This window comes from Lingula anatina, chromosome 8 (assembly GCF_051362555.1).
Source record: "Lingula anatina isolate TDL-2025a chromosome 8, LinAna3.0, whole genome shotgun sequence".
Taxonomy (NCBI): Eukaryota; Metazoa; Brachiopoda; class Lingulata; order Lingulida; family Lingulidae; genus Lingula; species Lingula anatina.
Window position 1 is genome coordinate 16,031,358 of NC_141774.1, and position 15,450 is coordinate 16,046,807.

General features: G+C 39.9%; 1 protein-coding gene across 3 annotated transcripts in view; it reads right to left on the minus strand.

The window, feature by feature from the left end:
* Positions 1–557: 557 nt before the first annotated feature.
* Positions 558–15,450, minus strand: part of LOC106179081 (protein FAM167A) — a 30,607-nt gene continuing 15,714 nt past the window's right edge. For 2 of the 3 annotated variants that reach the window (XM_013562587.3, XM_013562589.3), the window contains 2 exons: positions 2,361–4,544; positions 558–2,004 (listed from right to left, as the gene is read on the minus strand). In XM_013562587.3, the coding sequence (XP_013418041.1) occupies positions 1,729–2,004; positions 2,361–2,993 (909 nt within the window). In that variant the 5' untranslated portion in view covers positions 2,994–4,544 and the 3' untranslated portion in view covers positions 558–1,728. Of the gene's footprint in view, positions 2,005–2,360; positions 4,545–7,872; positions 8,326–15,450 lie in introns of those variants that run through there. The other variant, XM_013562591.3, reaches the window with a different exon arrangement.

Below are 15,450 nucleotides of genomic sequence, written 5' to 3' on the forward strand. Positions count from 1 at the left end.
AGAATACCCATTAAGGTTATCATTGATGCGACAGAGAAGACGCACAGATATCTCTCACAAAATCAAGACAAATATAAAGATTAATTAAATAAATAAATAGGTAAATTGTTGATCAAATAAATAACTGAATAAATGAATGATTGAATGGAAACTAGAAACTGTAGCAAGATAATTGAAAAAATAAGAAAGATAAAGGAATATAATAATAAATAGCGAGGTAAATATGAACAAAAGATAATATTATTTATTTTACATTATTTTCGGTATGCATCACAAAATATTCCATATGACTATATAACGGACTTCAACTTATATCAGTACATTGGGTCATGCCACAGGTCCTTCCAACCAACCCTATCTGCCGCACTGGGGGGGGGGGGGGGAGGGGGGCGTCTCCCCTAGTTCAAGAGCCATAAAGGGACTCCCTAGACTCCCTAGGCAATGGACCACCTCTGTGGAAGTATACCCAGGTTTTTACCCACCACCCTCCAGACTCAGGATACAAAGATCATGTAAAACACGCGCCAAAAATCAATAAAGGCCTAACAAAGTACATATTGATGAAATCGTCGTTTATTTCACAGTACAGTATCTGAGTTATGTATGTAGCCGTCGATAACAGTGCACATGTATATACCCTGATTTTGAAATATTCATATGGTTTTCCAAGTCAAACATTTCCCATCCCGGTAGTTAAAGCACGCCAAAGGGTTTTCAGTAAACAAATATTGGAGTGTTTTTTCTTTTTACTTTGTTTTATTATTGAAATGAAAGTTAATTTTGTGTGTGTGTGTGTGTGTGTGTGTGTATGGGGGGGGGGGAGGGGTCGTGTTCCCTTTTTACAAAAACCTTAAGTCGGAATGTAATTTGAGTTGACATTTTTCGCCTATTTACTAAAGAAGTGATTTTCATTTTTCTTATAAGTTTAATAGAAGATTTGCTTATTATCAAAAGTGACTGTTTGCAAGATTTATTGTATTAGATAATTTTAAGTGATTTATTGACGCAAAGTAATTTGGTAATGATTTTTGTTTTGATGTCGCCTAAAGTCACGCACTTTTTGTCAATTTAATGCCATGTTTTGTCGTTTTTTTCCAAGTTTTGAGCAGCACTTAAATTATATCGTTACGGTCCTTGTAAGAGTCAAATAGAGTGAATCTCTTGTATTGCCTCAGAGTATCATTTCAGCTTATAACCGTTACATCCAATCCTTCTTCGAGTGTAGTCTGCTGCAGAGTGCCTCGCATAAAACAGATAATAATTAAATTAAGAAAATCTTAAGAAGAGAGAGCAAGCTGTTCATTTTTTTCTCTCTTTGGACTCAGTATGATGAAGTGATAGGCCTTTTGGTCCAAACCCCACTTACAAGCAAGAGATCCAATTCTCTCACTTCCGCTTCCTTCTCTGATCATGGGAAAACGTCCCCGAATAGAGAAAATGGCAAACCGAATCACTGCCTTTTCGTCACTAGCTAAAGATCTCCCATCTACATGTAAGAGGCATATCCATTCATGAAAACAACTGCTTATCATTTCAGTTGCAAGTCCTCTTTTCAAACAATTATTTCTAAACTCTTTTTATTTCCACATTTATTATTCTAGTGCATGCTTTCCCGTCACCGTCCAATCTCGTTTTTCACGTTATTATCATCCAATCGCATTCTCCCCAAAGATATCCCCAGATCAACAATTTCCTCTGATTATCCACCAATCACATTCAGGATTCCATTCACCTCATTGAAAACCGCCTGGAAGTCAAATTCATACGCGTCACTCCCAAATGACCCAACGATCGCAAAGGCGTCGGGTTTTCCGCACTTGTATCAAGAGCGGTGTCCCAGAGTTCCAAATTCTTGACTTCTTTCTCGTCCTCCAACTCGTCTCGTGCGTCTGCGAGCATTTCCTGGTGCTCGTTGCAGCTCTGTTGTAATTTGAGTTGATGGATTTCGTGGCGGAGGGATATTAGTTGGCGCGCAAGGTCCTGATCTTGGGAACGCATTTCAGTCTGAAATTAAATGATAAAGCCTTAATAACAATGATATCATTATAAATGTTCATGCAATTATTACCTCCGCCAAGGAGGTTATGTTTTCATTCCTGTTTGTCTGTCCGTTTGTTTGTCATCAACATAACTCAAAAAGTTATGGACTGATTTTAATGAAATTTTCAGGAACTGTCTAAAGTGGGCCAAGTAAGAGATGATTAGTTTTTGGTGGTGATCCGAATCAATAATCAATCAATAATCAATAATAATCAAAAATCGCTGCCTTGGCGGAGGTCTGCGCTCTCGTTCACTTTTGTTTTGCAGATACATGTTTAATAAGTCGCGTCAATCAGAAACGAATAAAGCGATAAACTTACTAGTTCCTCTCGTAACCAATCCAAAGCATCACTTATTCGCTGCTCCGCCTCCGACAGTGGCGCCGCAGTGTGGTCAGAATCCTCGACGCCATCTTCCGATATCGTACCAAGTCCATTCTGTACCGAGTTCGGTTTTCCTTTCGTGCCTCTCTGTAAGTGTTTCTCCTGCCACTCGACGGTGCTCCTTCGTCTTGTACTTAGATTTAACCGGGCAGTCATAGCTTTGAGCTCTGCTAGCCCTCCCTGCTGTTGCTGTTCTTGGGTAGTTGGCGCCATTGGCGAAAGTGACGCGTAGTCCCCATTTAACATAGACGGGGACCTACCATCTCCCAATCCGTTTTTTAACGTCATTATAGGTGGAGACAATTTCACTTTTTTCGGCGAAAATTCAAGTTTATCAATCATCTTCGTTGATGCACGAGGCAGATGGTTCCTCTCCTCATCAGGAATTTTATTGTAATCGTTCGGGATAAAATTGCACAGAGCGTCCCCTATAAGCGCCGCCCGTCTTCGTGGCCGCTGTCGAATGACGTTCTGGTTAACGTCTTCTAGTTCTGCGGCAGCGGCAACGGCATCGGCGTTTTCGTAGATGTGGGCATCGTCGTCTTTGTTTCCATTTTCTTCTGCCATCATAATGTTCCGATCGACGTATTTTTGAGAACTTCCAATGGTCCTTTCAGAATTATTCTTGAGGGTTTCAGTAAATATATCCTTGCATTCGGATTTCCAATTTTACAATTACCTTGAATTTGAATAGCTAGATCTATGAATTTCAGAGCTTATGAAATTTCAAACTGTATTCCGTTTAACGCCAATTTAAATTTTAATCGTCGGTATTTCAAAACGATTCATAACATCATATCGTCGCAGTAACATATTTTGGTCCTCTACTGGGTGTCTCAATATTTCAAGACGCATTCAGCTACTTTGGCCAATATTTCCTGATACACGTATGTCGCATGAAACTTAATCGCTTTGGTTTTGCGAAACGAAAGGTCTATCTTGTCTCGAATCTCGAATCGTATTATAATCTTGCCTATCTGAAATCGCGGCACGGTCTACCTAGGCTCTATGGAATCGTAGAATGGCCTATTTGACCCTCTGAAATCGAAGAACGGTCTCTCTGGTCTATCTAGATGGAAGAAATCTTGGTCCATCAACACAACCAGGAATCGCAGACCTAGATCTGCGTATATATTTCTTCTCAGATATCAGTTGTAACACAGCCCGTTCAAATATATGCATCTAGTAGACAGCCAATGTAAAAGTGCAACCCAATCCAATTAGGGATTCAACAGTTAGCATTATTAACAGGCAGACACTGGCAGAGACCATTATCATACAGACCGCCGCTATGGACTAGGCTTGCTTGTGGTTGCCGTATTAATTCCGTATTGATGTATATCGATTGGTACCAGATTGAATAATCTGGCTTTAAAGCATTTTTCGCGGAAATGGCGGGTTGCTAGGAATGTATTATGGGGCCACTCACTGTTTTGTGTGTACAAATTTTAACAGCCCTCGGGAGAATTGAGAATTTGGGAAAACCCCAACTCCTGGATTATTTCTGAGACGTAGATATAATCTTAGACAAGTGAATCATGAAGAATTTAGTGGAGGCAAATTCCAGCACGTATGATCCGACCTCCTCTTAAATTTCCAGGGAATAACGGGAACGAAACTGTATATAGAAAACACTGAGTTTCTTATCTAGTACCACATTCCTTGGCAACGATGCAATCCCGATTCGATGCGTGATGAAGCTAATTGGCAAGAGTGCCTCTGATGGTCAACTTCCTGTTTCCCGCGTTTAAAGTGGGGATCTCTTATATATTCTCCTGGTCTTCAGTGCATAGAATGTAATGGCAACTTAAATGGATACTATAACGATTTTAAAATCGTGCGACAGTGCTTCTATCTGGCGGTCACACAATTACTGTAAAAAGATTGTTCGGTGACGGTTGAAGAAGTCGATAGTCCGATTCACTGTTTTAAAAAGTACACTTAATATCTTGTATCTGTCTTAAATGATTGTCTTTTGCAGCCATATACTCCGGCCCTGTTTCTGATACTGTTTTCTTTGGTTTCAGCTGTGATGACAAACTTATCCCAATACAAATCCGCCTATCAGCGACTTCACTTGTCTTTTGTACGCTTCTGACGGTCCTCTGTTAGTCACAAAATCTGAAAAATAAGAAAATAACCGCTAAAATACTATGAATCATAGAGACAGCACGAAAGTACGCATTGCTTATGCACCTTTTCTCTGAGTAACCAGATGGAAGAGTGCTTTGCCTTTAATCGTAAGGCATGATTCAGTCCTACCTTGAACATCCCCATCAGATAAATTGCATTACTGAGCATGATACAATAACCGTAATGGGGTTTACGTCTTGTTACCTGGCAACAATTGCCATGACAATAACAATAAACTCAGGGAACATGATTCTCCAGATATCTGAGATCTGTTGGCAGATATTGTCAATTTTTTGTTTAGTACCGCGGGGGACAAGCGAGCATACCTTGCTTATTGGTGTTTGATTTCCAGAACAACCTACTTCTAGGTAACGTCTTAAAATGGTTTCCGTGTTCGTTGAAATTCGGAATAATTAATCAGACAAATAAAAGGATTAAAATGATACTTGTTGAACGTACGCGTCTCATAGAACAGTGTACCAATCTGTTGCACATGTACATTGTACAACATGGCAATTTTGTCACGAACATTTTACCAAAAGTTGGACTCTCAAATTACCAAAAATATAATAAATAAATAAATAAATAAATAAATAAATACGCCTTCGGTTGTGACATGTGATATGTGACAGATGCATCACAAGTTTATCAAATATTAAACGAAGCTAATTCGCGGTATTGTCCACATTGATGTATGGTCATTGAATCACAATAAGAAAAATACTATTACTCACTTTAATAAAGACGTTGACTACAATAACTTGCCTCACTCCCTAGGACTGAAAAACGATCTGTTTCTATCTGAAATGCTTTCAGACTTAATGCCAATTCCTAACTAACAGAACAAAACTGATATACACATCTCTCGATAATTTGGTTTTTATTGCATCATATTTCATCTGGTTTGGTTATTTTTGTCAGAAGAAATTGGTTTTCCTGTCGAAAAGCAGAATGTTAGTCCTTATTCAATATCTCATGTCGGCAATGCTGCAGCTTTTAATTCCAGTGCTGCAGCTCTTAATTCCCTAGAGTGATTTGTTGAACCGTAAAGTGATGTACAGTGCCTCTCGCAAATACGGTTGCGTTTCAACAAGGTTTTTTTTTATACCGCATGTCACGCAGCCGCGGTGCATTTGTACTTACATGTGTCACTCCGAACTAAATTGTAATCGGCCAAAAGCGACCTATCAAGATCAATTTACATGTTCAACGGCACCAGACGTTCACAGGTCTTTTGGACACACCAACATTAAAAAAACCTTATTATCTACAAACCCCAAGGACAAGATTGCCAGTTGGTATTTGGACGAGGAGATAAATTAAAACAGCTTCCCATTGTTTTGTGTACGCCCAAGATTCCCCACTTTTCTAATATTTTGCATCTTAATATTCATATTATATAAGGCAATAGCTATATGAAACAAAATCTATGACCACGTGTTTGTACAAACCGTATAGGGGAGAACATGCTTTGTGATAGTATACTTTTCATTTATTGTAACCAAGGCAAATGGCCAATCATCCGCATTGATCACTCACATTACGTGCACATGGTGCTTGATCAAGGTCTATGACCTCGTCTTACCCACGTTGTTAACAGGGACCACTTTCCAGTTTGATGGATAGAACCCATTGCTTCTTAGGGCGTATCCCCAGAGCTTTTAGATCGATCTATCCCCGCGGGGAGTCTCACTAGATTACTGTCAAATAATCCGGCTTAAATGTCCGTCCCGCCTACTACAAGGTGTAAGGGGGTAATTAACTTTCGTGCCCGCTCGGCTGACAGCTATTTAGTGTGAACCCCCAGGGAGTTAGGTCGATCTAAAGTAGATCGATCTAATCTCTGGGAATGGGGTCTTAGCTAGGGCGTATAGATGTACATGTATCCCAGTTCATACGTCTATGGACTGTACTGAAAATTCACCTATGGCAAAATTTTATTTAATTGAATTTATAATAAAATCTTCTCAAAACAGAAATCAGTTTCAAAGATTTTTAAACTAACAAATTATGTCACCATATGGAAATTACCACAGAGGAAAGTTTAATAAAAACATGCCAGTGCCCTCCCTCCTCCGCTCAGTGGCACAGTTATCTTTTTTTTCTTTTGTTTTCATTTCTAAATTTCTATTTTTTATGTCAGCATTGTTGGAGATGGAGACTGGCGGGTTTCAGAGGTAAAAAAATTAAAACCCGAAAACGGGCCTGCAGATCAGTTTTCACAAAATGTTTGATCGGAATATATCTTGGTACTTCAGGGAAAATTCCTGGGATTTCCGGGAGTTTCTTTTTGCTATGAAGTTCTAACACGCATTCCGCACCTTTAAGCACTACATGTAACACACATTATTTTCCACAGCCAAAAGCTAAATCATCAGTTTTCATCTTTCACTAAAAAAGATGAGTTGGCATCCTCATTATGACCATATCACTCAGTGATACTGATAAATAACGTAATCAAGTTCACATTAAAAACAACACATGGGATATAAAGCGTCGTGATGAGGATTAAGTGCACTTTCTAACGATGCGTGTCATGGTGCTTTACTGGTGTAATGTTATGTTACTGGTATGAAAAATGACTAATACTGATTTACTCAGCTCAATACACGAACAGTTGTGGTTTTGTAAACATTGGGGCGCTAGTTGGCGCCTGGTATGTTTTTTCTTTCTTTTACCTGCATTTTATCAATATTGTTACCTATACCTGAGTGCGCTTGTGCGAGCAAGTGTGTTTTCCTGTGAGTGTGTGTGTGCGTATGTGGGGGCAGTTGCACGTGTTGGTGTGTGCGTGCTCATGTCTGTTTTATTTTTTAAGATTGTGCTTTTATTTCGCTTTTTTGGGACTTTAGTCGCCACTTTAAAAATGCGTACGCGCATGTGTTTAATCGGGATTTTCGTTAAATGATCTATACAATGATATCACGCTTTTTTTCTCTCTCTGCTTCATCCACTCTCCAAAGCACACCATATGAATTCAATATGTAACTGCGTATGGTTTGTTATACCTGCATACATCGTACGTGTTTGAGAGAGAGAGAGAGAGATGGAGAGAGAGAGAGAGTTTATTTCTGTCGCTAGAAACTGACTCAATATCCCAGGTAAGTAACAGGATCCCATATCCTGTCTCATTCTACTTTACATAAAACCCTACCCTTGATCTTTATACACACAACGTACATAAAGAAATCACATACATACACACATTCACCACATATCGATAAGTGCTTCAGCACCTACAGGCGTTTCAATATTTCACGCACGGATTAAAGGCAACGAGCTTTAAAACATGTATTGTACGGCACTGATCCCTTACCTGCCCTAATCGCGCAATTAGCTCGGTCTGGCGTCATAATCCACCGTATTTAGTTTCAGAGTCTTGGCCATGAACAGGTGTGCAATTGTCAAGCTATAACCTTCCATGCTAGATTTTTCTCGTTCGGTTGCCGAAGGCGTTAAGGGTTTTGATTACAGACAGGAGTAAAAACCGGTCTTGTTTAGGTCTAATAACATCATTAGGCAACTCTGTTATTCTTCCAGCGATTCATAACCAAGAAAAGACCAATTCTCCATTACGTTAATGAACTCTCTGTTATTATCCATCGGCGCGTACAATAAACCCGAATTCGTCTTTCGATAACGTAGAGCATGTATGCTTAGCGGAAAGAAGTCACTTTCTGTTCTCAGAAACCCAGGGTGGAGAACATGTAGTGAAAACAGTGTTGGCAAATCCAGGTTGTTACTTCTCAATCCAATACCATGGTTAAGTCTTATCAAATATGGGATCCAAAATACTCTTAACGCCTAAGATTCCTGAGAAAAAAAAAGCCCGTTTCAAGGTGGACCAAGTTTCCATCTGAGCTGAATAAGGCATACGACTCTTAACCCTAAATCCGTTCAGTGTATGTGGGAAAACGTTCATCGATTTCTGATATTTCTCCTTTGAGCAATCTGCGGTCGATACGAGACAGAAGGAACTGGGTTCATCTTGACCTTTGCTGAGTCCTCATCTGAACGCATGTTACGTCTTGCCGATTGACATGTATTTGGCAGAGCACGCATGCTTATAGGTAAATAGGACATTGTCAGTTTTCTGCTACCACAAGCAAGTAGAACGAAAAGGGAGAAGAGAAGGACGAAAGCAGAGAGAAGGAGGTGCCCCCTGCACCCCCCCCCCCAATGCAATCAACTGTATTCCAATTGAGCGATCAGTTTTCAAATACAAATTATTATTGTAAAAATACAAATCATATCTATCCCTTGTTCAAGTTTTCAGTGCGTGCAAATTGTGCTCGTCAATATTTCAATAATTCTGGAAAACAAACCTCTATCCCCATCCTAGTTATCAAATAAAATCAGGCATAAACTCTATACAAACTCCATATTTCTTTCCTGAATTTCAGAACCCCTTCATCATACCTTCCTCTCCTTTCCACCATTATAAGGGTGCATTAACAACCAAAGTTGATCCGCGTACTAATAGATCCGCGGATCAAATATGGGCGGGCGACCTACCTGAAACATTATCGCATAATCTCCGCTGGGAATCTATCAACTGTTTTTTAGAGGATCATGCGGCAAGTTTGCAAGTGGGTCGACCATATTTGATCCGCGGATATGTTGGTCCACGGATCGACTTGTTCTGAATGTGTCCTAAAACATACATCAATATGATAAGATTATTCCAAAATGGACAGCTAATTTGGAGGTACAATAGTGTGGCAATCAGGTAATCCGATTGGATAAAGCCGAACAGATGATCCCTGGATAATTAGGGTGTGAGGAATTAAACCCCATCGGGATCTGAATATTTGGTCGATGATTTACAGTGGCCCTTTTAGGCACCCTACTAACCAAAGTTGTTCCAATGTTAAGAGTGACTCTAGGAAAAAGAGAGCTGGTAGAGGCGCTGGTTTCACTAACTTCATTTGAACATTGGTCTCGATTTTAAGACCGAATATTACTCTCTACTGTGCAGCAGGTGGAATTAGTGGTAGTTCAACTAAATTAAGTTATTTGAACTGCATTAAAGAAAGTAATTAATGACCTCAGTTAATTTTAGACAGGTAGCTACTGCAGGTCAATTGGCAAAAGCAAACATATTTGGAGACCGGCTTTGGACTCAGGTCGGTTTGCCAAACAGGCCTCAGAGAGAAACAACTCGAGGACGCTTTAAAACGTTTTAAGCAAACCCGTTGCTGCACGAGGCCTTAAAGTCTAGAACCAATAACTCACATCGATTAATTAGTACCTAAAAGACCATTTAAGGGTCGTCGATCAACAAAGAGCGATTCTAAATCCAATATCCGTTGGTTCTCTCTGTAGATCACACGAAGGAATTTGCAGCAAATGGTGCAATTGGCGCAAAGGGCGGATAGAACATGTTGCAGGATAAAAGAAGCTGTTGAATGCAATTTTGTGTTAAGTTACCGGCTATCCTTCAGATGAAGAGATACAGATTAAGGAGAATTTCAAGGCCTAAAGGGCGTTTGCGTGTTCCTCTGCGGCTGCCGCGTGAGCATTACTCTCTCTGTGACTCCCTTTCGCTCTCGCACGTGAGCGCCCCTTTTGACTCTCTCCCTCCCTTCCCCCTCTCTCTCTCTCTCTCTCTCTCACACACACACACACACACACACACACACACACACACACACGCACACACACACACACGCGAGAGAGAGAGAGAGAGAAAGAATGAGAGAGAGAGAGAGAGAGAGAGTGGGCAGATAGTGATTTTCATCTAACCAGGCAGGTGATGGAGTGAGAGGATATGACATGTCAAAGAGTGAAAGGTTTTTGCAATGTAAAAATCAATAAGTCCCGTTTTAGATACCCATCATTTACATGGACTGATTCTCAAGCAAGAGGTGAGAGCAGCATAGGTAGCAAAACGGCTGCACAGTTTGTTTTTGTTTCGTTTTTAAAGAGAGAGAGGGAGAGAGACAGAGAGGGAGAGAGAGAGAAGGCTGCAAACAGTTATCCCAATACTGTAGTCGATACATATCATAAACGACAAACGATGTACATGTATGAAAATGAAATTCCGGCGCCAGGATATGGTTCTTTCGTGACGGCGATGAAGACACTCGTTACCACCTGCGGTATGGTTACAATATACACAGGGATTGCAGTTTATGAGCATTAATCACAGACATCAAACAAATTCTGTTACAGGTAGAAGAGCCTCATCAGTTGTACTTAGCGACTGCAGAGAGGGGCGAGATCTGTGGTAAAAAAGTAGATAAGGAAAGCTGCAAATCCTTAACCAATAAAAAAACACGTTTACGTCGACATAAAACGTCGCTTTACAAGAATAAAACTTTGGCCCACTGCCAAATAGTTGAGAGGAGTTGTGCCATATTAACTCTTAGTTGAAAGTATGTTGATACGCATAAATGTCCCCGTGTATTTCTGTTGGCATTTTTTGTGCGTATAGTAATACGCATATAAGTGCCCAAACAATACTCTAAACTTTCTGTTCCGCACAAGCAGTAAATCAATCAAAGAAGATACATTAACTCACTTTCGGAGATTATGGTGGCGTAACGTGCTTACGTGGGTTTCCTTGACGCAAAAAAAAAAAAAAAAAAAAAAAAAAAAAAAAAAAAAAAAAAATCTACAAGAAAAGATGAATAGCAGCCTACGGGTGTAGGTTAATATAACCTATCATTAAAAATAAATGCGACACGCCAAAAAATTGATCTTACCTACCGCATTTCATCCTTAAAATGTGCCAGAATCCTTGTTAAGTTCATCTGATACTGATTCATAACAGTTTAACTGCCGCTTGTCGTGCGCGCTGACACTAATTTAATTCAATATATCTTCCTAGTTTCAGTGAAATGATGTAGTTGACAAACTGGCTAGTTGTCGCAACAAACGTGAAAAATACGTTGTCCTCCTTTTTCTGTTTGGTTTGTGCCAAAAATTGTACCAAAAAAGATGCCTGCAGTCTTAGGTAAGCTTCAGTTTGAAAGGTGATGTGGATGTTAAGACAGCATGATGATGAAGCGTGGTCTTGCTATGAGTACAGATACACTGTTAGTAAATTAACTGTTACCTTTATCGCCCTCTCTCTCTCTCTCTCTCTCCCTCTCTCTCTCTCTCTCTCTCTCTCACACACGCACACACACACACACACACACACACACACACTGGAGGCAGCATGCGCTAATGCACACATAAAATATTCAATGCACTTAAACCCCATTTTCATCCATGTCTTTTCATCGTATTCCCATCGTCATCTGCTCCTCTCTCTCTCTCTCTCTCTGAACATATTATATGCTTTTCTGTCTTGTCTGTCCTTAATGCCCTCGGTCCAAAAACTCACCTCCAACTTAAACGTCAGCTGCATGCGCTGGAGAATCCTTCTCCACAAACATAACTCATCGTGAACAGAAATAAATGTCCCTGTATTTGAGCCGAGTCAATCTTATAATGAGCAGTGCTCATGGACGACTAGTGCTCGTCATCTATTAGTTTCTACAACCGTGAAAGCAATGTCCACCGCCATTTTTTCTATCTCCCCAGTTAATTACAAGGCCTGCTTGATTTCTTGCCTGAGGTAAGAGCTCACGTCATCCGTCACTGTCACGGTCTGGTTCCACAAAACAGATCTGGACAGAAAATTGGTCCGAACTGTTATACCTTAAATTCAGACTACTTCGGTTTATGATAAACCTACAGTAGTTGTCCACTTTGATAAAGTATATATTGGTCTGGAACGCTAGCTCAATATTCCGTTTATTTGGGCTTCTACCGATTAGTTTTAGGTCAAATTAGACGATAAAATTTTTTGTCTTAAAGTTGAGGCCCGTTTTCGGACTTAAGCATTTTTGAGAATCAGGCCCCAGTTCCTCTTACAGACTTATATTACATCAAAAATCGCGGGACAAATGACACGGCATACCGACAGGAGTTTTGTGACAGCCCTGTTGTATAATCGACAAACGTCTTTTCAGGGGAGTCGATGTCGCTTACTTTGTTAATGGAGAAAATGGACTTATTTATTACTGGATGATAAGGGTATTGCGTTACCTTGACAACACAATGGGGTGATGGGGTAATAAGATGTTACGTCAGAAGTCAGGGTTTTCGGTTTCAGAAGAATTAGTTGTCAAGCGTTGACAGTGACATGGGCGATTGTGTTGATAAAAAGTTTGGGAGTCGAATTCAAGAAAAGAGGGAAAGAGAAGAGGGGGAGAGATGATCGAAGTGTTGGGTGATACTGTTGCTATATGTGTCAAAGGGGAGAGTGCGTGTGTGTATGTGTGTATGTGTGTGTGCGTGAGTGTGTGCATGTATGTGTGCGTGTGTACGTGTGTGTGTATTTGTGTGTGTGTGTGTGTGTGTGTGTGTGAGAGAGAGAGAGAGAGAGAGAGAGAGAGAGAGAGAGGAGGTCGTCAAAGATAGACATTACTGGTTTGACAAATGGTTTTGTTATATGGCTGTCACTTAAAATAAACGCAGGATATTATTAAGTGAAGTTGAGAGAGAGAGAGAGACAGAGAGAGAGAGAGGAAGAACAAGACGTAAGAGATGCAAGCAAAATGAATGGCAAACAGACATTTCCAGATTACAAACTTCTTAAAAGACCCAAACATCTCTCTCCTCTCCGAGATCTGAGTATATTGACGTCTACTACGCTTTCTACACAAATAGTGTCTCGTTTGACAAAAAATAAATGATCAGATATATATCACTAACAAAAACACTGCAATTCTATCTGGCTATATACGGTATGTGTATACATATATGATACTTCCCTGGTGGTAATCGAACGCTGTAATAATATAGTAATATAGTCAATAGGAAGAAAATGGAACCGACTGAACCGATGAACTGAAAATGAAAGATGGGACTTAAAGAAAATTATGACTTTTGGAGATTTGCAACGAGTCTCTTTTCATGGGGAGGATAGGACAAAAAAGGTTACAGAACAAAAAAAGGTTTAAAAAATGCTGGAGACGAAGGAAAAAGTGGCATTTAACTTCATGGCATACCTCATGTGGCTTACACTTGAATGGCTGAAATGTTATAAAAAAATACCATAACAAAGTCACTTTTTCTAAACATTAACATTCTTCTAACAGCAGTGAAGCGCGGCTTCTCCACAAGTGAACCACCTTAGGGGAATCAATTTCGTTGTCAGCAAACAAATGCTAGAATAAAGACCCCAGGTAAATGACACTACAGATAAACTTAATGACATATCAAATTTTGTATTTATACAAGGTCTTCATTTTCCCCCGTTCACGTTTGATTTGGCGGTTGACGGACAGCGAAATGAGATGCATTATCTTGGCGTGGAAGAGGCTGACGGGTCACTGTCCGGTGGACGGGTTACGGTCCGGATGAGTGACCCGTGTCCGGATGAGTGACCCGTGTCTTCATGGTCAAGCGGAATACTCTTCGTTCCCGCAGAAAAGACAGTATGTGAACGACGCCTTAAACAGTAAAATTCCCCAATCAGGGGCAGTTTAACTAAAACCGTTTCTAAATTTAAAATTCCTGGCAAAGGACGCTCTAAACCTAGGAAAACGCTTGGAGCCACTCTGAAAAGCATTTGTATAGTTTGTTGATCAACCCTCCCACTCGCATACTTTAAAGGTTTGGCGACAAAGATGAATGCCTGTTTGTCTGATACTTTGACTGCTCTTGGTGGAGCAAGTTTCAAAACGCTCAACATTTGGTGCACTATTTACAACACTGCGCCATAAAACGTTATAATCTTTACGCTTTTCTTCTATAAAAATTCAGTCAAAAAGAAATTCAAATAGCAGTTATTGGTACATGTAAGACATCTTTGTCTATACTACAGATATACTTGATTTGTAATACTTCTTGGTCTTATCCCAAATTAGATTTTTCTACTACAGCATACCCAAGAGTTACTAGAGTTACTTGCAATAATGACCCAGATTTGCAACAGCGCTGTGTATAACAGGTCTAATTTGTTTATGCAAACAATTACCTTATATAATGAATATTGCCTCTTCAATTGTTTCCAAACTCTATCCAAGTGTGCAAAAAGAATACTATACGCCACACCAGGGGCGGATTTAGGCCGTCTTCTAGGTCTTCCAGAAGACGGTCAGATTTTTAAGTTTACATTGACGGGTATCTAATTTTTTCTGTCGGAAGACGGTCAAAAATGGAGGACAGATCAACAAAGATAATTTGGAAGAATGTCAGAAAATATCTCTGAATCCGCCCCTGCACACATCCTCTGAAACATCGATAGCTCAGTCGCTGCCATACGAAACAGGTACAGCTCTTCAAATATTGACACGAGTAAGAGCTCTGAATCCCTTACAAGTTGCAAAAGTTCAGCAGATTCATCGAAGAATCCACTAAGTGGATGCAGTCATAACATTTTACAAGTTAATATAAATACAAACTTGCAGTGACCGTTAAGGTTCAGAGAAGCTTCGCCCTCTTGTCACCGATGTCGCATGTCGCAGTATGTGACAGGGTAAACCAGGGTCACGTCATCACGTGAAGCACGCGGGAGGTCACGTGATTGATCCAGACGATCGAGTTCGATTCTACGAAATCCAAATGACACTGATATTAAAGAAGAAGCCAAAATCCGTTGTTGTGCATTAAGTGTAATAATAAGTAGTGCATGAGGAAGAAGTATCCATAATTTTGATTGTCAGTTCCCATTTATCTCATTACTTTGTTAAATTCATTTTGTCTTATTTTTGTCAATAATTGTTCTTATTTGTGCAAGTATTTCTCAAATGAAAGTTGAGTCATCATGACAAACGAAGAGGGCTTTCTATGGCAACATAAGAATTTTCTGTGACAACCGCTGTAGCACAAATTACTAGTTCATCAATATTAAATTTAATCCAAAATATGAAAACGAAAATTCAAAAAGAAATAA